Genomic DNA, 26533 nt, shown 5'->3' with positions numbered 1-26533 from the left:
GGAACACATAAGTCACTTTCAGTTTCAATTTGAGGTTATCGACACTAAAAAATGTGTCTGTTCAAGTAAAGAAGGCCAGGTACTGTGCAACTGCGTGCAAAACTGTGTGTATGCATGACTTTTGCTGTCTGTTCACCTTGTTTTCTTTGCCTACAGGCACTGTGGCCTGCTCATGTTGTTTTAAATGTGCTACAGCAAGAATGTAGACTTGATGCTCAAATAACTAAAAGAGATATTTTGTAGTAGTTATACACAAACAGTTTTTCACTATACTTTTTCACTACCAAAAAGAGTTAAATTTGCGATATTCTGTACTTCTCCCAAAATTTGAATAATTTTGACCTGCTAAAACACCACATATACATACCAAAAGTGACGGCACATCAAGCAGTGCATATCTCAAAAAACAGGGTCGACTTTTTCCCCAGAATGCAACTCTCCATGAAGTTATAAAGTCAAATATTCCCCCCGAAAAAATGAACCACTTGTGTGCCGAATTATCAGTAAGACTGTAATACTTCAAAATAGCATTCAATTTTGACAATTTCTTTCGCAAATTTAAATTTACAATCAAATTTTCGAAATTGTTAATGGAGTTTGGCGTGCTAGCATGCTTGTCGACAGAGCTGTGCTGCCTCCGTGAGTTCTATTAGGAAAATAACGGCAGATTTGACTTTTAATGAACCGTAAGTTAATGACAAGGATGTTATGTAATTTATTTTTTAATAATTTGAATACAAGATGAGCGAGCAGAAACGGTGTATGTCCTCCTTACCTGCACGTTATCCCCAAAACAAAAGCTCCGCCTACCAGCCTGTTAAATTGCGGTATATTCAGTGATGCGTCCTCTTCCTCCTTCTTCCTTTTCTTTTCATCCTCTTTCTGGATGATATTAATTTTTTGTTTGTTCGGAATCCTTTTTACTTATTTAACTGTTTAACTTCTTAGAGCTTTAGATCCAGAGCAGAGTGCGTCTGTTTAAGCTAAAACAAACACTGGCAGAGATGAACAGGCTCTTTGGGGCTTTCTCATAACTCTTATTTATGCTTTTAGCAGATGTCTGGGTGATGTATAGTTTGCTTGATTTTAACTCAGTGTTTATATTAGTCTGTTCAGGTATGTTTTGTCTATATGAACACGCATGAGTAGTTCCACGTTTGGTTGTATACGTGTCTCTGTATATCCTAAAGGCCAACAAGCCTGTGCGTCAGCAGCATTATATAATATCAGTCAAATTCTGACATCTCTATACTAAGTTAATTTGTTGTCCACGTTAATGTCAACTGGAGTGTTGTAGAGCTGTAGCTAATAATATGTCGAGTGCACACATGATCTTAATACACAACACAGTAAGATTAGATGTTTACCTGGAAGTATGGCTTAAACGATAACGTCATTAATCTACTAACTGATTGGTTGATCAAGCATTAATTGCAAACTATCTTGATAAACGATTGTTTGTATATTTTTTAAAGCAAATATTTGCTGGTTCCTGCTTCTAAAAGTGAGGATTTGCTGCTTTTCTTTGTAAGTAATGACAGAACGTTAAGAGTTTTGGGGGGTCAAGCTGTTGATTGAATAGAAAATAACAATTTTTTTTGGACATTTTATAGACTTAAAGATTAATCATGAACATAATTGATAGATGAGGTTAAATGTCGGACTACTTGGTTCACATAAAATATTGGTTTACATTTAAATTCAGGACAATAGTCTTGAAGGAAGACGGATAACCGGTGTATAAGAGTAAATTATTTGTCAACATCCAAAGCACTCATTTGACAGGTCATACAGCTCCATTGTCTTTTATTAATAATTTCTGAATGTATTCATGAACCAGTGAGTTATTTATTATTACTCATTAACTTATTCAACGGCTTGTTGGTTAAAGTTTGATACTAGTTGAGTTGGATCCCTTTGGACGGCTGCTAATATGACAGAGAGTGATCTTTTTTCGCTTTAAGCAGCTGCAGTTGTTTCCTCAGTAGTGTGAGATTGTTGTTTAAATTTCTAAGATGTAATGTGACATAAAGCACACTCTTGACAATGAAAATACGCACATTAAAACCTTTTCTGTACAAAGAACGGTAGAAGTTTCAAAAACTAATCTAGGAAACAAGCAGAAGGGTAACAGTGACACCTAGTGGTAGAAAATATAAGTGCAGAAAATTACTTTATCCACCCACCACCCCCCAAAAAATCTGCTTTATGACAGAGAGGAATTTAAATATTTATTTTCAATTACAAACAGTGTTTAAAATGATAAGTGTTGTCAGCTACCCACTTGTGGTGATGTCAGTGGGGAACCTTAGATGCTTATCGAGGTCTTCTCTCACTGATGAGTCATCATTCAGGGCTGGGACTGATGTGTTGCCCTGTGTGGGGCACTTCTGACCCACTTGTCCTGCAGGTTAAAACTGGACGTCGGCTTTTTGTTTACCAAGACTCTAATGTCTGACTCTCTGTCTGCTCAGTCAACTTCCTCAGCACCTGGTCATGCCGCCACCTGCAGCGACCCTGCACTGAAGCAGTCTTGCAGTCAGACAGGATATGGTGGAGATTCACTTGGACCTTTTCGTAAAGGCCACAGTTGCATTATTAAGGAGGATGTAGGTTTACTTTTCTGTGGTTGCACACAACATCAGGTTTTTATTTTGATTTAAAAAAGATTCAAATGTAGTTAAATTGTGTCAGTCAAGTTTAGTATCCAAATAATTTGATCCATCTTGATCTTTTGGTGCATACAATAACCATAAAAATGAATTAAGATAACATATATTTAAAATAAATAGAAATATAGGCAGTGTAGGGAATATGTTTACTATCCTAAAGCTGTGCATTCATGTAACAGATTGTGTACCAGGGACAAAGACATGGATGGCATCTGACAAAGGTTCTCAACTGAACTCAAACCATCCGGAGTCAAAGTTTTGAGGCACAAGAATCACCACTAGAAGGCCCTGTATGCACATCCAATGCAAACACCGGTCTAAACTTAACTGAAACATACAGTACTTAAACTGCAGATTGGGTTGAACTACTTCCAATGCAAGGCAATACACGGATGCAGACTACCAGGGGGGTCCAGTGTATGTGTGTGTGTGTGTGTGTGTGTGTGGGAGGGGGGGCTCATTAAAACGTACTCAGTCTGATATTAATCACCCCCCATACAGCTCATGGCACTCTGCATGCCCCATACACGCCTTGCATCCACTCCTTGCTCACTGACAGCCATATTGAACATCTCCACAATTAGCCGCGTCAAGTTTGCGATAGACAATGAAGACATTACCGGAAGTCTGTCCTTTTTTTCCCTACAAAGTAAAATAAAAAACATGAATATAGGTTGAGGAATACTGTTATTACTTTTCTGATGTATTTCTCATGCAACTACATTGCATACAATGCAAGCAAATTTTAGTTGTTAATACTTTATGCTTTATTTATATTTATTCCCCACAATGCTGCACGGTTCAAAAAGGATGTCATGTCCAAACAGAATCACAACTCCTAATTGGATAACTTTAACGTATTAATATGTTTATAATATTATATACAATTATACATAAATCATCTGTAGAAAATCATACCAAGACAAAAAATAATAATAAGAACAAAGTGTTGTTATAACATCCGGACATATACAAACAGAAAACGTCTAGCCTTTTAATATTAATTCATATGAATAAGGAACTTTTTAAACATTTGTCAAGAACAGAAATTTTTCATTGCATTATACAATTAGAACGGTAACTGAAGAAACAGGTATGTATTTTACATTAGACCAAAATATTATAAAACAGACAGATATTATGAGTCTTGATAGCGTTTGGGTTAGTTTAATAAGGAAATTTATTTTTACATATTGATCAACCTCTTTCAGGAAAACAATAAAATTGTCAGAATCAGTTTTATTGGCCAAATATGTGGGCACATACATGGAATTTGACTCCGGTTTGCTTAACTCTCAATGTACAGACATTAAAAAAAGGACAGGTTAGACAAGGTAACACAGACACTTAAAACACTAAAAACTAAAGAAGCTACTATATACAGGCCTATTTATACAAATATATATTACAGAGTATTAATATTTGTATAATTATTATTTTTTTTAAAAACACACAACACTTATAGACAGGAGACAATAGTGCAATGAACAGTGCAAAGGTGCATAGATAAATATTGTTATGAATCAGGTTGTTAAATGCAAGAGGTAGATAGTTGAAGGTTTTTTTTGGTGCTTTTTCTAAGCAAAGTGTATGATTAAAAGTATAAATTAAAATATTTGCTTTGCAAAAAATGTTGTGGTGGTTCCTTTTAAACATATTTTTATTACGCCTTCCTCCACGCGTTCATCGGGCTTTTATTTTTAAATTTAAAACCGGAAGCGGTAGTGTCTAATTCCGGTTGGCTCGACATTGGCACCCCAAATCGCCTTATGGTTGTTAAGACTTCAACGGTTTTTCCTGTATCTGCGGGAATTTGTTTCGGCAGAAGCTTTAAGAGATAAGGAAGGACAATAAGTACGGATTTCTCATCGTGGATATTTAGTTAAATTTGAAGATACCAGGCCTTTCTCTCAATTGAAAGAGCTACTTCGTACCCCCGGTGAGTTACTGCCTCTCCCTAAAAAGATGAGCTTCTTCAAGTTTGATGCAATAGCGGATGTCCTCGTGCTCGGCTAATTCATATTTTATACGCCACGAGACGGATAGCGACTTGTATAAAGTTGTATCCCTTAAAATGAACGTAAACGCACCGTATTTTGCGTTACGTAGCAAAAAGGAAAATTTATTTGGATGTTTTTGGTGGTAAATGTAGTTAATTGATGCTTGCCAACATTTTTGAGGATGTAAAACTTAAATGACATGCACGAGCGAGGCAACCGTTCGCTAGGCTTCTCCCGTTATTTAACGTTAGACAAGACAACACCCACGAGCCTGAAAATGTCAGCCTCGTTTTGGCTTCAGGGGTGTATTGTAATGAAGACTCGTGTAACGGCTAACATTAGTAGTGTGTTACTAGGTAAAATAAGGCTTTTTTACGTGACAAACTTAGTTGTGTTTTTATATTTTTCGTCGTGTCATGCTATTGTAGCTAACGTTTTACCAAGAGTACTAACAGTTGTTCACAATTCGATTAAATTGTGGTTTAATATCAATGTAACGGAAGCCAACTCTCGGCGGGTAAATAGGCAAGCTAATTGCTCACAAGCTACAAGTGGGCATGTCTCCATCTGGAGTACAAACGCTACAGCTCAAATGGGCTCTGCGGGCTTCCTTACTTATTCAATTCCTTGAACGTTAGCATAATGTTTGTTTCACTGGCAATTATCATTGACTGTGGAGAGCATCCTAATTATGCTAACTGATTAAGTGTGATGGAAATCTTTGTAATTCCTTCTATTACCAATGTCCAGTGTGCTCCTTTTATGCTCTTGTTTGAGACTCTTAATTTGAAATATTTCTAATTTTTGAACAGAGAATTCCCAGGTCATCAAAACCAGAGTAGGGTTAAATATAGTTGCCACTTTGCCACTACATAACAGCATTTTACAAGCGACTTTCAGACATCACTACTGCCAAGAACTCAGGATTTGCTTATGTAGTAGTAGCTGTCTATTGCCAGTAATGTGGTCATTAAATATATTCAAAATATATACATAAATTCGATTCAATGTATTGGTATTCCATATATTTATATACAAAGATAAAAGGTGTGACAAAAGAGCACTTTCGTAGAGTACTGTTGTGCAGAAGAGGTTACACTTTTAATACTTTTTCTATATAAATAAAAAATGTGATCCAAATAATGTTGCATTTCTCTATTTTGTAGGGCTGGACAATATGGCCAAAATCCAATATCACAATAAAGGATTTTTGAACCATAAAATATGTCCTTAAAATTGCTTGCTAGCCCCAATGTCGGAAAGTATAATCACTGCAAACATCACATTGCAGCACACAGAGACACATCATCCAAACATATAGGCTACGACAGCATCCAGATCTGATTGATGTGACATGTTTACATAACACTGGGTTAGGGTTGTTATTTCAGTATCATATGACAGTTCAACACAGGTCATGACCAAACCTTCAGGCTTGTGTTTCAGCTAGACTCTATCTAGACTGTTGGGTATTTTACAGAGCACATCACAATAGTTTAAAAATCATTACAGTCAATTGTTAGATGTAGCTATACTGGATACTGTCCTTGCTGGAAATTTCAAGAAAGATTATTTGTTGTCGTGATATAACTCATTTTAACATTTTTATCATACAGATCTTTATTTTTTATATACTAAAGGGAATTTTACCATGTGCATGAGTCTGCCTTTCTGTTTTCTCTCCTACAATCATTATGTTTAAATGGTTTCCCCAATACATCCTCGAAATAGTTACCACATGTAACCACTTCTCTTTTCCTCTTGTATTTGGGGGGTTTCTGTGCCTTGTAGTCATTAACACATTTAGAAATGGGATGCATTTCAAGGTTTTTTTTCAAGGTACTTTTCCCCCTCTCCTGAAACTTTCTGTTCTTTCATTTTTTGTTCATCAACAGGAAAGATTTTTTTTTTTTTGTGCAGAAAACTAACTATCTTATTGCTCTGTTGGTCAGACAAAACAAGACATTTCAAAGAAATTTTGAGAATATGTGATTTGACATTTTTCACGTTTTATAAACTAAATTATTAACCAATTGATCTGGAAAATAATCTGCACAAAAACAATGAAAATATTTGCTAGCTGAATACTTATGTGGCTTGTTTCACATTGTTTCACCCATTTTTGCCCCCACTGATGTCATCTCTTTTTGCTTCCAGGTCCTGTGTTCCAGGTGTTGTTGCCGTCCTGTGACGGATTTACCCTCTCAGCTGTCGGGTGAAAGGAGGAGAGGAAGCAAAAATGCCGAAGCCGGTAAGAGTCTGAACGGAGTTAGATGAAAGCTGGCATACAAACGTCAGCAGCTTTTATCACACTGTGTTCAACAGAGATGTACAGAAATGCTGTGCTTCAGTTTGGAACTTGCCTGCTAATTGAATCAGAATATTTGATGTAAAAAAAAGAGTTTATGAAGTATCTCAAGATCTATGACATGATTCAGAAACATGCTTGTTTCTTCCTGCCTAGTCTGCTTGTATTGTAAGCCTGTACACTACATCTGTGCGTCTGTTAAGTGGCAGTTTCAACCCCCTGGCTGCTCCCACTCCTCATACTCCTCTTCCAAGTAAACAACAGCCAGAGTGTGAAGTGAACTGCCTGGCCCACAGGCCTGCAACTGCAACACTGCTGCCATTGTTGCTTAAAGGGTGGAGAGAGAATGCCAGAGTCCTGGGATGTGAACAACGCCAAAACAAAAACCAATTTGATGCAGTCCGTTCATGGCTGTCCCGCTGCTTTTTAGGCATGAGTGCTGGGAAATTGCATGTTACACAATTCCTTTTCTCTTCACCGTAAGAGATTTTTGAAGTTGTCTCGTTATGTCGATTAGAGTTTCTCTAATGGAAAGATTTCAAGGTTAACTTGCTAAAGCTTGCATCATAATTTTTCCTTGCAACTCAGAACAACAGGCTTCAGGCTTTGCCACAAGTGAAGCCCGTCTCTGTCTAGCTGTCCTTGAGGTGGTGGGTGGGTGTGTGGGTGTGTGTGTGCGTGGAGGGGGTGTTTGGGAAGCTGCAGAGGAAGAACAAACCAGGCACTGATGTCACCCTTCATTTCCTCCTCTTGTCCCTTGAGTCACAAGGGCACCATCCCAAAATCAGACCCTAGGACGGTGCAGGGAGTGACATCTCTGTTGCAGACAGTAACTGACAGAGAAAGTACAGCAGGGAGGCACTGACATAATAAACAGAGGAAGCAAGAGCCATCCGACATGACTTTCTCTGGGCTCTGCGCCAGCCATCATAACTTTAGGAATAGACCTCTTTTGTCTCAGTGTCAGCACTTATCTGTAACAAAGGTATAAACAATTGCAAGGTTGAGTAACATAACAGTTTGTGGGGCCCGCAGTGCAGTAATTTGGCTTTTAGTAGCGATTTTGCAATAACAACACCTTCATTAAATTCAAGACAGAAAGACATAATTCTTGGTCACACCGAGACGTTTGCAGACATCTCTGAGCACGTCCTGTTCAGTCCAGCTTGGAGGTAAAGTTGTTGCAGTTGACACATATCGTTACACCGCAGGAATCCTGCGAATAATAGCTTGCCTTCTGCACATGTAGGCAGCTTAGCATTATAAGAAGTAGAATTTGTCTGCACAACAGCAGCTAGCATAGACAACAAGGTCAGCAGCGCCTGTAATCAGCTGTTCATGTTGAAGGCTAATGTTCCAGAAAAGGGACATGTGAACACATATCCAAACATCATATCTGGCCCCTTATATTTGGTGCTCTTTGTAGGCTGAAGGGCCAGCTGGGGAGTTACGAGGTGATAGCACCCCACAGGAAAGAGGGCCCTCACTGGTTTCCTAGCTTGTGGCTGTTTTCCTGTTTGCTGCAGAGGGGGCCTGCTGTATATATCAGGGCCCAGGCTGTGTCAACATCCTGTCTCTGTGGAAGTGCAGAAGTAAGGTGAAGAGGGTGGATTATCACTGTCAGGAAAGAGAGGAATCAAATACAAATTTAGAATAATACAGCAATTATGAGAGAGAAGAATTGGACATGAAGATGTGTTGTAGTGCAAAGGAGATACTCAAGGATTTGTAATAGGTAGGAAAACATTGAGGGTAATGGGAAAGGAGGAGCTGCAATATTGGTGCTAGGCAACTTTAAAACTCTGTTTGCCAGCCGTGTTTGACCCTTCACCTCATTTACAATACAAAAGCTAGGTCCATAATCATGCAGAGTAAGTAAGCCCCCCCTGTTTCCTCTTTATTATCCCTCTGGTGCATCTTGTAAAATCACTTGAAGCTTTTCAGATCTCTGTTTACCTTCCCTTCCCCCTAAAAATGAATGTTTGTGTTTGTAGGTAGCCCCGGTCCTTCGTTCTCACTCCTCCTTCCTTCCCTCCCTCACTCTGCATGGGGTTAATCAGAGGGACAGACAGCTGCTCGGAGCCCAGCAGGCCAGATTAGTAGCTCTGCTGATTGAAGTATGTGTGTGTGTGCATCTCTTAAGGCCTCTCTCAGCAAAGCTGCTCTTAACAGCTTACAGTTACTAAACAGCTGCACATTTAACAAGGGGCCAGTCTGAGAGAGAACTCGTCTTCACAGTTGTAATGGAGAGGGGGATTTATTAACCCGCTAAAGTGTACACAGAAAGGAAAACATAAACATTTAAATGATGCAGCCTGATAATGGTGTTTGAGACTACCTTGAGATACTCTGTTGTCTTACTTTTACATTGGTATCTTCAGGTGTGTATAGAGAAACTGCACACGAAGGAAGGAGAGAAACGTGCAAAGATATGTCAAATACTCTTTGTCTTAAACTGTTGAAAAAGCAGTGTACAAAATCAGAGAAACAAACAAATGGCAAGATCCAATAAAAACACAGGAAATGCAAACAAGCTAATAACTTTTCACAACTTCCTGCCATCGGCCAACTTTGGGTTTCAGTGCCATGTGATTGCGGGTAACTCCATGTCCATCCACTGCCTTTCTGGCCTCTGTGCCAATGTTCCTAAGGCCCTATGTTCAACAGGCGTGAGAGCAGAGTGTCTGCTCACACGCTCTTGGCTCATGAAAAGCTCGTCTCTGTGCTCCACTCTTTTGGGTCTTGTTGGGTCTGTCTTTGCTGGAGGAGTTTGTGTCTCTAAAGCCCCGGAATTCACTTGCATATATAAAACTAGTAACCCTTTTAATAGCTAAAGAAAGGAGAATAACATTGGAGCAAAATAGAGGGAGTTGGGGTACATACATACACAAACATACACCTTTTGATACATTTATGCTTGGCATCCTCACAACTTTTTAGAACCCCATTAAACAGACATTTGGAAACACTGTGAACCCCATTTGACTTAGAAAACTTCAGGAATGCATTTAAGTGTGTACGGGCAGAAAGTTAGGAGATAACTTCATAGTTCTCATACATGTTTTTACCTGCAAAAGTTGGGCGAATTGGTCGGTCTGAGTCTTACCTCTAACTCTGACTAATCGTACTCTCCTTTCAAAGAGAGTAATTTGGTCCGTCTAAGAACTGTCGTGTTGCCCAGTCAGTGTGTCAAGTGTCACCAGACAAAGTGTCATATAAGGACAGACTTACAAAAGTCACTCCTTGGAGACTGCTCAGTTGTCAGTGTGTGTGATTAGCTGTGTCAGAGCCTCGGCATGTTGTCGTCCCTCTCCTCCTCCCCCTCTCTCTCTGCAGGAGAGGGAGAGAGAGGATTAACTGACCGTCTGGTCCGTGCAGGATTCCACCTCTCGGTGCCCTGTGGGTTGGCTATGTTTTGGCACAGACACACACTTGCACACACACAAACACAAAAGGCTGGCCCCTCACAAATGCAGGGGAAGGGACATTCATGTCCGGTCACTTGGAAACCACGGCTCAGCAGCACTATGTTCTCCATAACTACTCCAGTCTCAGAGAGTCAATGAGGCAGCTACTGAAACCAAAACCGACTTAACTCATCCATCAGTGAACCATGAATGTGGATTTATTCAGGGACGTGTTTGGTACTCGAGACGTTGCCCTAGTTGCAAAAGTTTTGCTTTAATTGGCTCTGTGAGATGGATTTTTTTTGCTCAGCACCTCGATAAAGTGCTTACGTTTAAATGCAATAGATTTGTTTTGACGCCGTCTTCCCCTCCAAATCTCAAAAGGAGCAGATACACATCTTGTCCAGCAGTACATGTAGCCCTAGCTTTTCCTGTGACTTTAAATGAATCATTAAAGATGTTTCTCAAAGAAGAGCAAAGGACAAAAGTGTGTTTAATTCCTGTCATAAACCCACGGGTCGGAGTAAACAGTCAATAAACAAGTATGTCATATTTATTAATTGCAAAAGCTTCATTGTGCATATTAGGTCTGCTGATCATGGCAGGAAAAGAGAAGGGTGGAGGTGTCGACGCTTAGCACCTCTGCTAACTGATAGTTCCTCTTCGCTGTGTTACATACTGCGCCTTGTTCCCAAAAGCCAGCTGCTGCTGTGACCTTCTTGCCTTACGTTTATTTAACTTGCATTTGAAACTATAATTGTTGTCTTCATGCTGAGTATTTTCCCCACAAACATCCTTTAAAGTTCAATTAATCTGCCGTCCCTGTTTTTCCCTCTAAGCCAAACTAGCCACAGTCCAGAGCTGGTTTTCCCCCGTTAGCCGTAGCTCATGTTGTATCATGTAACCATATCGTTAGCATCCTCATTGAAATGATGTTGACAGGGCTGTGTTGTATTAAGCAGCTTATGTTATTGAATATCAGTGTCAGTGGTGTTGGAGTGCCATCTAGACTTACATTCATGGAGCTTTTCAGAATCACTTTTAGGAAGGACTATAACCAACCATAAGTACAGGACTACATTTCATGACACTTCCTACACACAGTCTTAATAGTATGTAGAAGTCTTTATTTGAGCATGAGTAACATCAATAGGAACTTAAAAATAATGACAAATTATCTGTATTATTATGATGTATAGTCAGTACATTTAAGACAAATTTGTGAGGAATAATGACACTGATATGAAACGCGAGGTGTGGGAAACTGCATGCATGTGTATAACGTGATGAATCAGCCAAATGGATGTACACTAGCAGTCAAAAATCTTGACACATTTTCTCATACTAGTGATTTGGAAAGTGTGTCCAAACTTTTGACTGCTAGTGTATATTACATTTTAAATTATCATTTATAATGAGATTAATAATTATGAATAATTGCAAGTCATTGCTTTTGTGGCTAAACCGAATTCAGTGCAAACAGAGGTTACTTACTCCACTCCTGCATCAAATGCTGATCTCCGATTTTCATTCATGGAAAAGCCGTCCTTTTGTTTACCCATTTATTTTTCTTCTCCACTGCTATATCCGGAGATACATTGCAATGTACGTTGATTTTCCAGACGGGAATTAAGCCATGATCTTAACGTGGATTTAAGATTAAGTGACTCTGTGTGGATCGTCAAAGAAAGACACAAAGGCGACAAGAATGGTGCAGAGACATTTGGTTGTCATGTTAGCCCTTAAAACAAATTCAGACGCTTTCAGCATCGCTTTCAGGCTTTCATCAGAGAGTCAAACCATGTGCAAAGACCACCCTAAACTTACTGAATGTGAGTTCAGGAAGCGCTCCATATTTTCTGTAATGCAGCAACTGCATCAATTAAAAAAATCGTCAATAACTGAAGGCAAAATGCATAATTTAGTCACTTACTCTCTTCCTGGGGAGCAGCCCACATTTTCCAACCACTATAAAGCTTGGCCTTAAGCAGGTTAGATTGTGTCTAGCAAGATACAGTTTAGTCCATTTATAGTCTAATAATGTACCCTAATGGACAGCACATTACAGTGAGCCGTGAAGGAGTGTATATCAGGGTGTCTATAGTGTAGAGAAAGTGCTGCAACTTTTCATGGGTAATTAATGAGAGGCAGACAGAGGCAGATACATTGTGGTGCAGGGGGAGTCCAGCTATGTGCTGTATAGACACAACTTTCATGTATTATTCATTGAGGGGTATGGTGAGAAACAAAGAGGGTTACAGGCAGGAGAGGCAGTGAGGGAGAGAGAAATGCAAAGTAAGCCTTTCTGAGGTTTTGTGTATAATTGCTCAGAGGAAAAAGAAGCATCTCTCCCTTAGTTTCTTTTTCTTTCCCTCCTTTTTTAACCGGATGGCTCATCTTCAGTAACCACGCTGTAACTTAATCTGAAAGGGAGTACACCACAGATCAGCTCTCTTACTTCCTGTTGCGCTCTGTCTTCCCCGCTTCTTTCTTTCTTTTTCTTGCTTCTGCACTTAGCCTCTCATTTTGCTTCTCGTGCTTCCCCCTGTGTCACATCTCGCGTTGTTAACCGCAGCAGAGGCGAAACACAGCTCAGTGTGTGCTTAGGTGTGGGAGCGAGGCTGTCAGATACCCCGGAGGTCAGCCCCTCTACGCTCTGTGCCATCAGCTGCTGCAAGGCCTAATGCCAGTGCAGCTAGCAGGGCACAGCCAATGACCAAGTTTTGTTCTCTGCTCCACCCAACATTGAGGTCCTGGAGTAGTTGGCTGCCACGAAAGGTGGGGCTTACTCGCCCTGGTAGAGAAGGATGGAAAGAGGGTGTTTTTTTGGGGTAGGATCGAGGGAAACGTCGCACACATTCTGTGCAAACATCTCCTCTGTGGGAATTCTGTAACTTGTGGAAGAGAGAGTTTGAAAGCAGCACACATGCATTCTCAGTTTTACAGTACATTTTATTGAACAGTTTGGGTATATCTATGAAGCACACACAAGTTGTGGGGTTTTCAGTGCTCTACCTGAACCTGTGGCTTACCGAGACCCTGTTGTGTGCAGTTTTCTCATTTCATTGGACCACTGAACGTACTTCCTCTTTTTCTTTCCTTCTTATGATATTCAGAACGTTGTCATGTCAAGCTGTTTTTAAGCCTCTTACAGCTTCACAAAATACCTAACAAAAACCTTAAAATGGTTGGCCAGTGTAAAACCAGGAAGTATTGTGTTTGTAGTTGCCAAAACCTATGTTGATTATTTTTTCCAGGCAATATTTGGACATCCAATCACTAATTTAACAAGATTTTGTAAGTCTTTAATAAACAAAGTGTACGACAAGTTGATATGGTAACCAGAGTAACTCAATAATGTCTTTGTTGTCTAGATCAACGTCCGTGTGACCACCATGGATGCAGAGCTGGAGTTTGCCATCCAACCTAACACCACAGGAAAGCAGCTCTTCGACCAGGTGAGCTTACTTTCCTGCTGTTACCAAAAGTGTCCACTGGTTTCCTCTGGACTTAGCTTTTACCTTTATTGCAGGAAACAGACATTCAGTTATGTCAATGGAGAATTTTTGAATATATAAGATGTAGCCTGAATCTTGATTTCTCTTAAGACCATTCATCCTAAGTGTTTGTTCTTCAGGGACATCGTGCCTCCACAGCTACATCTTGTCCTTGTCTCTTCTATTCAGTAGATTCAAAAACATTGCACACAAGAATGACAAAAGCCTCCTCTTCACAGCTCCTTTGTGCAAATCCCTTTATTCACATCAGTGAAAGAAGTAATGCACGATAGTGTTTTTATTATGAAAGTACCCCCACCTACTTTAAAGGAGCAGAATGGCTTCTTGGGTCCTTGTAGAACCCTGCACAAAAATACTTGGTTACAAGATTTTTATAAACATTTTAAAGCTTGTAGCAGCTGTAAGAAATCAATTTTCATTGTTTTATATTGTCAGGTGGTGAAGACGGTGGGGCTGCGGGAGGTGTGGTTCTTTGGTCTGCAGTACGTGGACAGTAAAGGCTACATCACCTGGCTCAAACTCAACAAAAAGGTCAGTCTGTCGCCTAAACACATGAAGTCTTTTGCATCTTTTACTCTCCTCTTTTCTCTTTCTTTCTCACGGTTATCTGTTTGTCTTTCATCCAGTCAGAGCTCTGCTGTGGTCTTAAACCTCTAAGGCTCTTTTCTAACAGGCTTCCTCTCTTACTGAGACCAACAAACCCGCTTGCTTTAACACCTCTTCCATTAGTGTCTGTCTGTGTGGTTTTGAGTTTGCAGGTTGCCCTTGCACTCTAACAGTGTATGAAAGAGAGGAGGGTGTATGTTTCTGAGCACAGATGTGGGTTTCTTTAGGTCCTCCATCCAGTGTAGATGAATGCAACTTCATTACGTGTGTGATCTGTGACAGGATTTTAAGCAGCGTCCAAATGAAACGTTTGTTTGTTTGTAAGCAACTACTGTGCACATACAGTGCGTACAAGCCAAATAGCACAATATAACAGATACCATAAGATCGGTTTTAGCTTTACCGTAAAATTCGGTGTAAAAGACACACTTGTATTAAAAAAAATGTCATCTAAAAAGTGGGCTGCTCCCTATATACCGGTGCGACCAATATAACAGTATAAAATGCAGAGAGATGTATTTGATTGTGTTACGCTATTGCACTATAATCTAGCTACAGTTTAAACTTTGTCATCGATATGCGGCGTCATGATCGCCAGTGCAGCCGTCATCCTCACAACAATTAACGTTACCATAGGGTGAACTCAAGTACCGCACTGGTAGCTAGCAGGATTGCAAACTCAACATGGTGAAAACAGATGGTAGGCTGTAATTTGTGTGCGTTTCTAATGTGTTTCTGATGAAAATAAATGTAAATAGTGTTAGTGCATAACTTAATATTAATAAATAGCTATTGTTAGAGGAGATCAGTCTAACACTGAACTAATGAGATGTTGATCCAGGAGCGACCCGGCTGATGCGCTTGACTGCAGTTTGCAGTTACCTGCAGCAGATGATGTGTATGAGTTGAAACAGATAGCAGCCAGACCGGATTGCGGAAAAATGTGTTCATTTATTTTTCATCGGTTAGGGTCCATGGCAGATACAATCCAACAACAGTGACAAAGCCTTCGCGGCACAGCGATCAAAACCCCTTCCGGGATCACACACCTAACCTGACAGTGCTCTTCCTTACCATTTATACCTGTCGCTGTGGCATCACAGTGACACCCTCAGTACCAACAAATCATTACAACAACAACTAGCTCTTACAGCTATATAAAACTCTGTCTCCCTCTAGGATACCCCCAAAACAGACTGCGATTTATATTGTGGTGAGCCTTATATTCCGGATTTTACAGTAGTCTTAGTCTTTAGATAAAAAGTGTTAATTAGTTTTAGTCAGATTTTAATCATTTTTACCCTTTATAGTTTTAGTCAGGTTTAGTCCGGGTTTCAGTTAATAAGGTTATTTTAGTCATTACTTTTAATCAAAACGTTTTCTCTCTTTAAACTCAATCAATTAGCTTAATACAGGTATCAGAAATTAGTATCAAGGTGACGGGCTGTACCAGGTGCAACATTACAGGATTCCTGACCTTGGATAATCTAGCCTCGACTCTCCCACTGATTCTTCCCACCGAATTTGTAGCCACAGGGCGTCTGTCCGTGTCCCGTTACTACAGTGCATTGCGTTAAAACTAAGGTGTGTCCTTCTGTTGTTTAATGTGGATGCCGTCATGTTTTTGTCAAGCTGCCGCTTTGGGACATCCTCACCTGTATGGTTGGGTCGGATTCAGGGGGATCTGCACACGGCAGTTATAGGAAGGCATTGCTTGTATTTTGACGGACAGATTAGACGCTCAGTGGGGGGAAATATGGATTCGGTCTTCATCATGGAAAAAATGTTGTTAACGAAAGTTATGATGATAAATTTTAGTTAACGAAATTAACACTGGTTTTGACAGACAGTGTCCAAATTACAGAATAGTTTCACACCAAATTTGGTTGTTTAATACAGTCAGTAAAATGTGTGCTCCACTCATCAATTTTTTTTTTACGCTGCATATGTAATTGAGCTTACCTAAGAAAAAAGTTATATTAATAGTTTTCCTTTAGGCGATGCACTGGGAATAAAGACCAGTCATATTTTGAAGCAACGATTTGTACATTAGCAGGAATGTAGAAAGGCTCCATGTATTTACATCTGAAGGTGCAATAAATATAATCATTTTGCAGCCTAATCTAGCTGTGACACAGAGTTAATGATTTGCTGATGAATAAATAATGATGTTGTCTTTATTGTGCAGGTGACCCAGCAGGATGTGAAGAAAGAGAACCCTCTGCAGTTTAAGTTCAGAGCCAAGTTCTTCCCAGAGGACGTCTCAGAGGAACTAATCCAGGAGATCACACAGAGACTCTTCTTCCTGCAGGTAACAAGACACTCACTCGTCAGGTTTCCATCCATACAAATGTTAACCAAAGTGATGATTAAGTGTTTTTGTTTTTTAAAACAAAAATGTCCCTTGCTAAACTCCTTCATTCACTCTCCTTCTTCCAGGTGAAGGAGGCCATTCTGAACGATGAGAACTACTGTCCCCCAGAGACAGCTGTATTATTGGCTTCATACGCTGTTCAGGCCAAGTATGGAGACTACAACAAAGATGTCCACAAGCCTGGGTACCTCACCCATGACAGACTCCTGCCTCAGAGGTACACACAACAAAATATGTCACTAACTGAGGAGGGATGTGTTGGAGGTTTCCCTTGATCTGTTAAACTCTGGAATGTGTCTCGCTCCCTGCTGGAATTTTGAATGATTTCCTCTTGAGGAAGTAATTTTGTACAGTTCAACAATCCATTCAGGTGAAGTCATTGTGTGTGTGTTTGTGTGCAGAGTGCTGGAGCAGCACAAGCTGACCAAGGAGCAGTGGGAGGACAGGATACAGACCTGGCACGAAGAACACAGAGGAATGCTCAGGTATGTGTCACATTCTTCACACATATGTTGTTGTATGTACATGTTTGGCCTTGTTGTGTCATGTTAGGACATGGAACTACACATTATGTCATTGTCTGTGCAGTTTCTTATTCTAGATCAAGTTTTATTTTAGTGATGTTTATGTGGCGATCTTGTCTTAAACCTCTATAAAACCCTCTCACTCTTCTGTCTGTTCCTCTTCTCCAGAGAGGACTCCATGATGGAGTATCTTAAAATCGCCCAGGACTTGGAGATGTACGGAGTCAACTACTTTGAGATCAAGAATAAGAAGGGCACGCAGCTGTGGCTGGGCGTGGACGCCCTCGGCCTCAACATCTACGAACACGAAGACAAGTAAGGGCCACACACAAATGGATCTGTTGTGTCCTTTTTTACAAAATAAGTGATGCATTCTGGGGAAAAACTAATCCCAACAAATATTGCATTGTAACATGACATTCAAAACAGCTGTAGTTTACAGTACAGCTCAGAAATGAAGAACAAATACCACAATACTTACGCAGTGCTTTGAGCAGTGGTTTGCAGATGATTACTAAACAGCCGCAGACATGTGAACACATGAGTAGGTTGAGGCTTTGACAGTGTGTCGCAACTAAATATGTGTCAATACATGTCGTCATGACGGTGTTACACCTGCTGTGTTGCACAACATCCCCTTAAAATCAGAGCCTTGCGTGTTGAGTTTCAGATTTCAACTTCACCATAGTAATGCATTGTGTTGGTGCGTTGCATTAATATCAGCATTTAAATTGTGAACAATAATAATCTTAATAATCGTGTGCCTCTTTCGGCTTGTGTTGTTTACCTGCGCCTGCTGCAATTAGAAAATTGCAGGAGGCCATCTAAAATTTAGATGAATCGTTCAGCCCTACTTCCACTGATATTTTGTATCATCCCGACGCAGCAAAAGCATATCAGACATAAAAATATCCGCTCTCATCTTGGGTTTCTCCTGCTAGGAAAAAACACAATGGTGGACATACTGTGTGGCCTAAGGCATCCTATTCCTTAAGGACAGGCAGGCGCTTTCATTAATTTACACATACTCCTAGCAATCACAACATTAGAACAACAACTCGAGGCTCTGTTTAGATCTGACATTATGAATTTGAGCTATGACTCATATTTTGGTGTTTTGCTAAATTATTGAATCCCATACCGTAAAATCCAGAATATAAGACTCTGTCTGTTTTTGGGGGTATCCCAGAGGGGAAAAGGATTGCTGTCGCTATTTATTAATAAAGTTATTTCAACACTATTTCAATTTATTTTTATTTGAAACATGTTCAAAACACACACAAATTACAGCCTACCATCTGTTTTCACCATGTCGAGTTTGCAGTCCTGCTAGATTCCGGTGCGGTACTTCAACTCAGCCTACTGCAAAGTTGACGCGAGGGTGGCGGCTGCTCTGGCGATCATGTCTGCGACGAAGCTTTAGCTAGATTACCATACATTACCATAACACCATAACACAATGAAATACCTAACTATTGATTAATATGAATGAAGAATTACAATATTACAATATTTGTCCTGATTGGGATTTTTTTTAGCTTTCACGTTTTAGAGGCGACACCGACATAAAATGTTCAACAAGTTCAGAGGAAGCAAAGAGATGTTATTGAAGTGAAAACTTAGGGTGGGGCAGAGGAAGGAAGACCCTGTCTGTCCATTGTAGGAGAGTCTTTCCTGTCCTCTGCTCAGAGATATTTTTTACCCTTTGTGGAATAAAGGATAGATTTAATCGCATCTCCTGTAGCATTTCCTCCCTGTGCTTTTCCTTTCCTGCCTGTTATCTAAGGTCATCACCGCTGCCATCCTTCCTCTCATGTCCATGTTACAAAGGAAGGAAATTAAGGGTAGTTTCTTTCTCTATCCTGATGCAGCAACATCATCGTTATCGTTATATCTTTTTCTTTCCTTCTTTTCTTTTCTTTCTATTAGTTCTTTCTGAATTAGAGAACATCCATCCTTAGTATAGGTTATACTCCCTCTGCTGGCTGAATGTTATAAAACAATTTACAACCAGATACGTTCTTAACCACTTTGTTTGTCTTTTGTGTTTCTTCAGGTTGACGCCAAAGATCGGCTTCCCCTGGAGTGAGATTCGAAACATCTCTTTCAACGACAAGAAGTTTGTCATCAAACCTATCGACAAGAAAGCACCTGTGAGTGTAAAATACATCAAATGTATTAAAAAAAAAAAGGTCACCAAATATCTGACTTTCTGCTCAGTCTTTACAGAGAACATGTCCTGTTTAACATTAAAGCCCTCTCTTCTTTAGGACTTTGTGTTTATTGCCCCGCGACTGCGCATCAATAAGCGGATTTTGGCGTTGTGTATGGGAAACCACGAGTTGTACATGAGGAGGAGAAAGCCGGACACCATCGAGGTGCAGCAGATGAAGGCTCAGGCCCGCGAGGAGAAGCACCACAAACAGATGGAGAGGTAATGCAGAGGAACACTCGCTGCCATGTTACCCTTTTTAATTTAATACAAAGAATACGTCTGTTTTGTAATTTGATTTCAAGCAATGGCTAAAATAAGACTTGTAAATTAAAAATGTAAACATCAGAAGAAAGAACTTTGTATCACTGGCATGTACTGTTAAGGGCAATTACACCACTGGAGGGCAGTATTGGCTCAGTAGGAAGCAGGAGGAGTGCCCGAGTGTTTTGTTCATGTGTTGCAATAAGATCTATTTGTTAAAGACCTCCGGGCACCAGGCTCGCTGTTGTCAACACTGTCGCAGAACCATCCTTTAAAACAAGACTCAAGAAATAATACATAGGACATCATGTTGTTGAGCAGCAGTTCAAAAACTGAATAAAGCAGTTTCACATTAAGGCAAAGTATTTCTCTGATGCTCTTCTGCGGACGCAAAGGACATCAGTAAGTCACTGAAAGAAGCGTCTTCTTTTGACACTTAGATGTAATCATAAATAACAAAAAAGCAATGCAGAATGGCAACATCATTGCCAGGCAGTATGATATTTTCCAGATTACATCTGATTTTACAGATTATGGACAAGGGGTCTTTATACAGCATAAAAGTCAATGGGAACGTTAGTCCAAGAATCTGCTGCATGATTCTCCAAAACACTTATGTCTTTGGGTAGGAGGGGTGCGGTTAGCCCAGTGTCTTATAGAAAAACTTTTACTCACTCAACAACACTAAAACAGTACTCTATAAAATGTGTTTTCAGGGCCCAGCTGGAGAATGAAAAGAAGAAACGAGAGTATGCGGAGAAAGAGAAGGAGAGGATAGAGCGTGAGAAAGAGGAGCTCATGGAGAGGCTGAGACAGATTGAAGAGCAGACCATGAGAGCTCAGAAAGGTACACTTTTTTCTTTTCATCCATCTGTTCACTGTTCTCCTCTGCTGCCTCCCTGTTTGTGTCTGTCAAATCAGAAAATCACCTCTGTTCATCATGCTTGTAGAACATTAAACTAAACTAGAAAATTATGTGTAACATGTCCACAGAGCTTGAGGAACAGACTCGCAAGGCCATGGAGCTGGAGCAGGAGAGAAAGCGAGCGAGGGAGGAGGCCGAGAGGCTGGAGAGAGACCGGCAGGCAGCCGAGGAGGCGAAGGCAGAGCTGGCCAAACAAGCTGAAGACCAGCAGAAGAACCAGGAGCAACTGGTGTGTGTGTTTGTTTTAACTGATGCTGGGAGGAACAGGCTGGCTCGTGTAGACATTTATACATTTTTGTGTGTGTTTGTTTAGGAACATTCATCCGTGTTTAAATATATATGTGTAACAGCAGGGTCTCCATTCTCTCCCAGGCTTCTGAACTGGCTGAATTCACAGCCAAGATCGCTCTGCTGGAAGAAGCCAAGAGGAAGAAAGACGATGAAGCCACAGAATGGCAGCATAAGGTTCATCCATCTAGCATTGTCTTCATCTACATGCATACTTTAGCTGAGTCTTTGAGTCCTAAGTTTACTTGCAGCGCATTCCACTCTAACGTTCGTGGTGTGAATCTTACCATCTCCCTCTCTGTGCCCTCCCTCTGCAGGCTCTGTCAGCCCAGGATGACCTGGAGAAGACCAAGGAGGAGCTGAAGACCGCCATGACAGTTGTACCTGCACCTCCGGGTGGCAATGCTGAGAATGAGCACGACGAGCAGGATGAGAACCACGCAGAGGCCAGCGCTGAGCTCTCCAACGAAGGCGTCAGCCAACTAGACCTCCGCAGCGAGGAGGCACGTGTTACCGAAGCCCAGAAGAACGAGAGGGTCAAGAAGCAGCTGCAGGTAAGACCGGGGGGGGGGGAATGTTTAGGGTATGTATGCCTGAGGGTGGAATTTAGCCTTAACGTCTTTCATTGAAGGGCTAAATCAAACCATTTGACGTATAACAATACAGGAACCCTAGGAACTTTCCCAAAGTCAAATGGCTTTTAATACTCGATGTAAATTCTTACATATAAAAACTTTAAAGCAAACATCTTATAGCCCCCTAATGAGGTGTAGAACTTCCAAGATGAATGAAACATATAAAATAAAACCACCTCTATTTAATGAAACAATAAATATCTCATTAACCTACGCAGAAAAACCCCCATAACTCAAATAACAATGAGAATATATTATTTTCTAACAGCAGTTTTGTTGCAAAGAAGAAACCCCAGCCAAGCAATGGCACATCAGGGTAAGATAAGGCACAATTCTTCTCTAATCTCCTGCTTTAACAGGAGTAGACATGCTGGCTTAGACTGTAGTCTGGCTTTAAAGCAGACCTAAAGTTAGAAAACAGATTTGAATAAAGGGCTGATCACAACTAAAGATTTAACTTGATGACTTGTTGTCACACATTTTAGAAATGTTTTAGATTCCAGGGCAGAGAAAGAAAGTTATTAAAACTTTACTATAATACAATCAAATGCAAACTACAAAAATGAGCCTTTAACATATACGTTTCACAAACGCACAAACAAGTCGCTTGTTTGAGAAAGTGCAAAACACAAAAGACATAATGATTCTCAGTGTGTCACAACACAGTCTAACATCTTCCCTCTACTGTCTCAGTCCTTTTAGGTGTAGTTGGCATTAGCTTGGCTTGTAGCTGCTTTTTTCACTCAGTGCAGTGAACACAACAAACTTTGTGTTTTGTGAAACCGCTGTACTGGACGCTGAGCTTAGCTGGACGCTTTCTGCTGGCTAATTTTCTGTATCTTAACAACTTACAGAAAGTATGCGCTTCCTTGTGTCTGTGGTACATCCTCCTGCTTTTCTGTAACTTGAACAAAGAAGAGACTCACTTCCCTTAACAAACCTGCAAGACTACGTCTCATGCATACGTTACCTACAACACCACCATCCTTAAATGGGAAGGCGCAACCTGTAACACCACAGAGTCTGACAGACGGCCGTAGACGAGGCACAGCTCTTGGATGGAGTTTGAAGCTTTTTTTTCTCTCTCTGCTACTAACCAACTGATGAAAACTTGGCCAAATTGTTAATCGATGAGACCCGTCTGAGTCGACCGACTGTTTGGTGGCATCCCTAATCCACAAACAGGCCTGAGTCTGCACCTCACCTGTAAGCAGGCGTTGGGCTTCGCAAGGAACAGTGCTGAAAAAACATGCTGTAACCAAACCTGTGTAACCGCCTGCCGCTTCTGCAAGAAGAGGGGTGTAAGAAGGATGTACTTCTTCAGTTACTTCTTCAGTTAACGCAAGACATTTTGACACACAGAGCCAGAGGCTGTAGATGCTTTCCGTCAATCAGATGTTTACCTGCAAATGATTTAGGTCTTTTTTTCTCTTCTGCAACTGTGTCTTGATTCTTCTCCCCTGCAACCTCTATGCCCCTTTGTCCGCCCACTGTTGTTTCCTTTTTGTATTCTTTTCTCCCCTTTTTACCTTGCTGTTTCTCATCATCCTCTTATCTTTCTCTCTCTTTGCTCTCTCAGACGTTAAGTTCAGAATTGGCCGATGCCAGAGACGAAACCAAGAAGACACAGAACGACGTGCTACACGCCGAGAACGTGAAAGCGGGCCGAGACAAATACAAAACCCTGCGCCAGATCCGACAGGGCAACACGAAGCAGCGCATCGACGAGTTTGAGTCCATGTGAGAACAACAACTCTCTCCCTCAGGGGTATCTGCTCCCGAACTTGGCCATCGGCGGATGCTTGTTTTTCATGGACGACAAATGTTTGCCCAGGCAATCTTGAGAAATCTTGTCAAAAACTGCCAAAGTCACGCCCATCATTTCCACTCCGAAAGTTCCGGATATCTCCCTCATATGGAGCTGCCTACACGCCACTCTGAACAAGATCGTCTATAACCCTTAAGAGAAACTGTAAAACCAAAATTGAAGCATTTTTATTTTGAGCTAACATGGCCATAGAAAGCTACTTTCTTTGTTTGTTTCGCTTGATGACTTGTATGCAAAGGTTTCTTGTATTTTCAGTTAAAGATTGCCTGTCCTCTCTTTTGTTTTTAAGTTGTTTCCTGTTAATTTTGTTTGACTTGTTTTACTGATGACGCCCATCTTTTTAGTTGTCTGTTGAGCATAAAAATGCTAGTCCAAGGCTATGAATACAGACTGGAGTTTAGGGAAAAAATTAGGTCAATATTTCATTCAGCGTAAAAGCTACGTTACATTATGTTAAAACATATCACAAGCTAGTTGTGCTAACTCTGTCAAAGTCGCTCTATTTAAACAATTGAAACTGTTACATTTGTGGGTTTAAATAAAAAAAATTGACACAGCAGTATTTTAGCTTCAAGTCAGGCTGAAATCATATCAATAGCAGTATTTTGATTGAAATTGAATTGACCTTTGAAGGGAAAAGAGCCACCCAACTTGTCCCATGGCAGGTTCTGATGAATGAATGTAGCAGAGGTAACAAAGGGAAAGTGTTTTTACATGCAGAGGTGATAGGGTAGCAAGGAGCTATCGCCCTCCAACGGGAAAGTGTTATAAGATAAGCTAATTGGTAGTTGTGTAGCCGTGTGTGTGTTTTTCCTGATGCATCCCAGTGTTTGATTCCCAGTCACCACAGATGGTTTTCTCTGCCTACCAGCTCACAAAGGATCCCAGGGTGTTAAATGGACAGACAGACAAACAGCCTGGACACATATCTCTGTTCCTCTGTCTGTCCAATCGTTTGAGTGTGTGTTTGTTTAAATGGTGTGGAAGGCCTGGCAACTCTCTGACTGGGGAGCTTATGAAAACATCAGTCCTTGTGTTGGGACAAATCTCTACCTCAGTAATGTTAGCAGTGGTGACTGGTAGTCAAACACTCATGGTGCCTCCCCTCCCCTTCCTCCCTGTCCAGAAGAATATGGTTATTTTACATGGTTGCTGTTACACATTTGGGTGGTGCTTCTTTGCTGGCTACATTTTGTTAGAGCTGAGTTGCTATGTGGTTGTTTGTTGGTTATGGATTTTAAGAGAATATTAAAGGAAAATACTGGGCCCTATATTTACATATTTTGGGGTGTAAACGACTTCAGCCGGCAGCCTCAAAAAGGGCTGTAATGGCTTTCAAAAAAGTGATGTGAAAAGCATCTTTACAGAAATGGACAAGATGTCTTTTTTTAAACAGGAACAGCTGTTACATCGCTCTCTTCAAAGCCACCATGCTCCATTGACAAAAACTGATTTGACAGCATTAAAGTTGCTGGTCTACGGCTGCCATCTGTTAGTCTGTTTGTTGTCGAGTGCTACCCTGATATTAAGTTGGATCTGAAATATGCATTTTAAACAGCAAAGTCAAACAATTGAACAAAATGTATGACTGATCAAGACAGGAGTAGACAAGAAAATCCCATGTTCTGCAAGGTAAATTTGCTGTTTTTATCAATGGAGTCTGGTGGCTTCCAAGAGCGCAATGTTAATGCTGTTTCTGCTTTTTAAAATAGGGATCTTTCCATTACAAAATCATCTATCTCTGTGCCGTTTTAACAACAATCTTAACCTTTCAGATGGCACTTTTAGTAGAAGATTTTGACTTGGCTCATTTGTTCTGAAAGATTATGTTGCATGCATTATAGCCTCAAGGCTGCAGGCTGAATGTATTTGTCATTTAGACCTCAAAATATGGAAACAAATATGGCCAAGGTTTCAAACTACCAGAATTTCCCTTAAAGGGTCTATGTAAAACATAATTTCTAAATGGGATCTATGTTGAAAAGGGTTATTTCTTACATATAAAGTTACATATATATTTCTGTATACATTTCTGCTCCTTACTTTGCTCAGATTGTCTGGTTCTGGTTCTGGTATGAAGAGAATTTTACAAGTAATTTTGTCTTTACCTGAGAGTAAGGCATTTGAAACTTATGAGGCAGTTCCTCTGTAGGGAGACCGATCACCTCCAATGGGCTCACGAAACTTGGAAACTTGTGATTACATAAACAGATGAGTAACTATTAGTTCTTAACATGAAGGGACCTTGCTGTTGTACAAATCTCTCCAGAGTCAAATGGAAGGCAGGCCAATATCTTTCCGTAAATCTTATTATAAAATATCAAACAATATTGTTCGTGCTCAGACAACATGACTCCATCTTTTGTGGGGTGGAAAATAGCTCCAGGGTGCATTTTTTTGACACAAAGCTTTCCTTTTTTTTTATTAACAGTATGATGAAAAATGTTTATGGTATTATTTGTTTCTTGACAGCTGGTGTTGGTTGATATTTTTTTAATAGTCAGAGTTTTAAAGTTAAAGCACTTGTATGAAACAGGACACTGAAGCCTGCCTTTTGTGTTTAACTTCACAGTGTCCATTGTTAGTGTTGTGTTTGCCATAGCAGGTGGAAAAATGAACTTGTGCTTCCAGCTCATATTTTTGTATTGTGTTCAAAGAACCTAAACCAGCAGCCTGCATCACTATACTGGACAGCTTCACTGGAGGGGAAAACTCTTGTTGACATGTCCACGGCCCTAAACCCCCTCACATTCAAGCTGTAAGGCTTGAGTTAGGCTCTTCAGCTGAATGTTATTGGCCTGCCTGTCCCTTCCAATGAAGCCAGTGTCTTTGGTGATGCCTGCGCTGGCACCAGCTGTCACATTTTGCCGTTTTTTTTCTCCTTATGTTCATGTTAAGAATTCTTTCAGATAGAAGGCACAGATGGATTGCAATTCATTGCATTGGTTCACAAATAAAAAGTTTTAAATTTT

General features: G+C 40.4%; 1 protein-coding gene across 2 annotated transcripts; it reads left to right on the top strand.

Moving 5' to 3' along the window:
• On the top strand, positions 1-26533 carry LOC138603357 (radixin-like). Of its 2 annotated transcripts, none has more exons than XM_069675089.1 (15): positions 1-79; positions 6830-6923; positions 13762-13845; positions 14341-14436; positions 16700-16822; positions 16951-17102; positions 17287-17370; positions 17578-17724; positions 19466-19562; positions 19680-19843; positions 20602-20732; positions 20879-21039; positions 21183-21275; positions 21416-21652; positions 23313-26533. In XM_069675089.1, exons 2-15 carry the CDS (start codon positions 6912-6914, stop codon positions 23475-23477), a joined length of 1746 nt encoding a protein of 581 aa, XP_069531190.1. In that variant the 5' UTR covers positions 1-79; positions 6830-6911; the 3' UTR covers positions 23478-26533. The 2 variants fall into 2 exon arrangements, with proteins under 2 accessions (XP_069531190.1, XP_069531189.1); XM_069675088.1 differs by lacking the exon at positions 1-79 and adding an exon at positions 4429-4611.

This window comes from Semicossyphus pulcher, unplaced genomic scaffold, assembly GCF_022749685.1.
Source record: "Semicossyphus pulcher isolate SPU_LCO1_2020_fin unplaced genomic scaffold, fSemPul1.0.p SCAF_24, whole genome shotgun sequence".
In the NCBI taxonomy this organism is placed as follows: Eukaryota; Metazoa; Chordata; class Actinopteri; order Labriformes; family Labridae; genus Semicossyphus; species Semicossyphus pulcher.
This window is presented reverse-complemented; position numbering and strand designations above follow the sequence as displayed.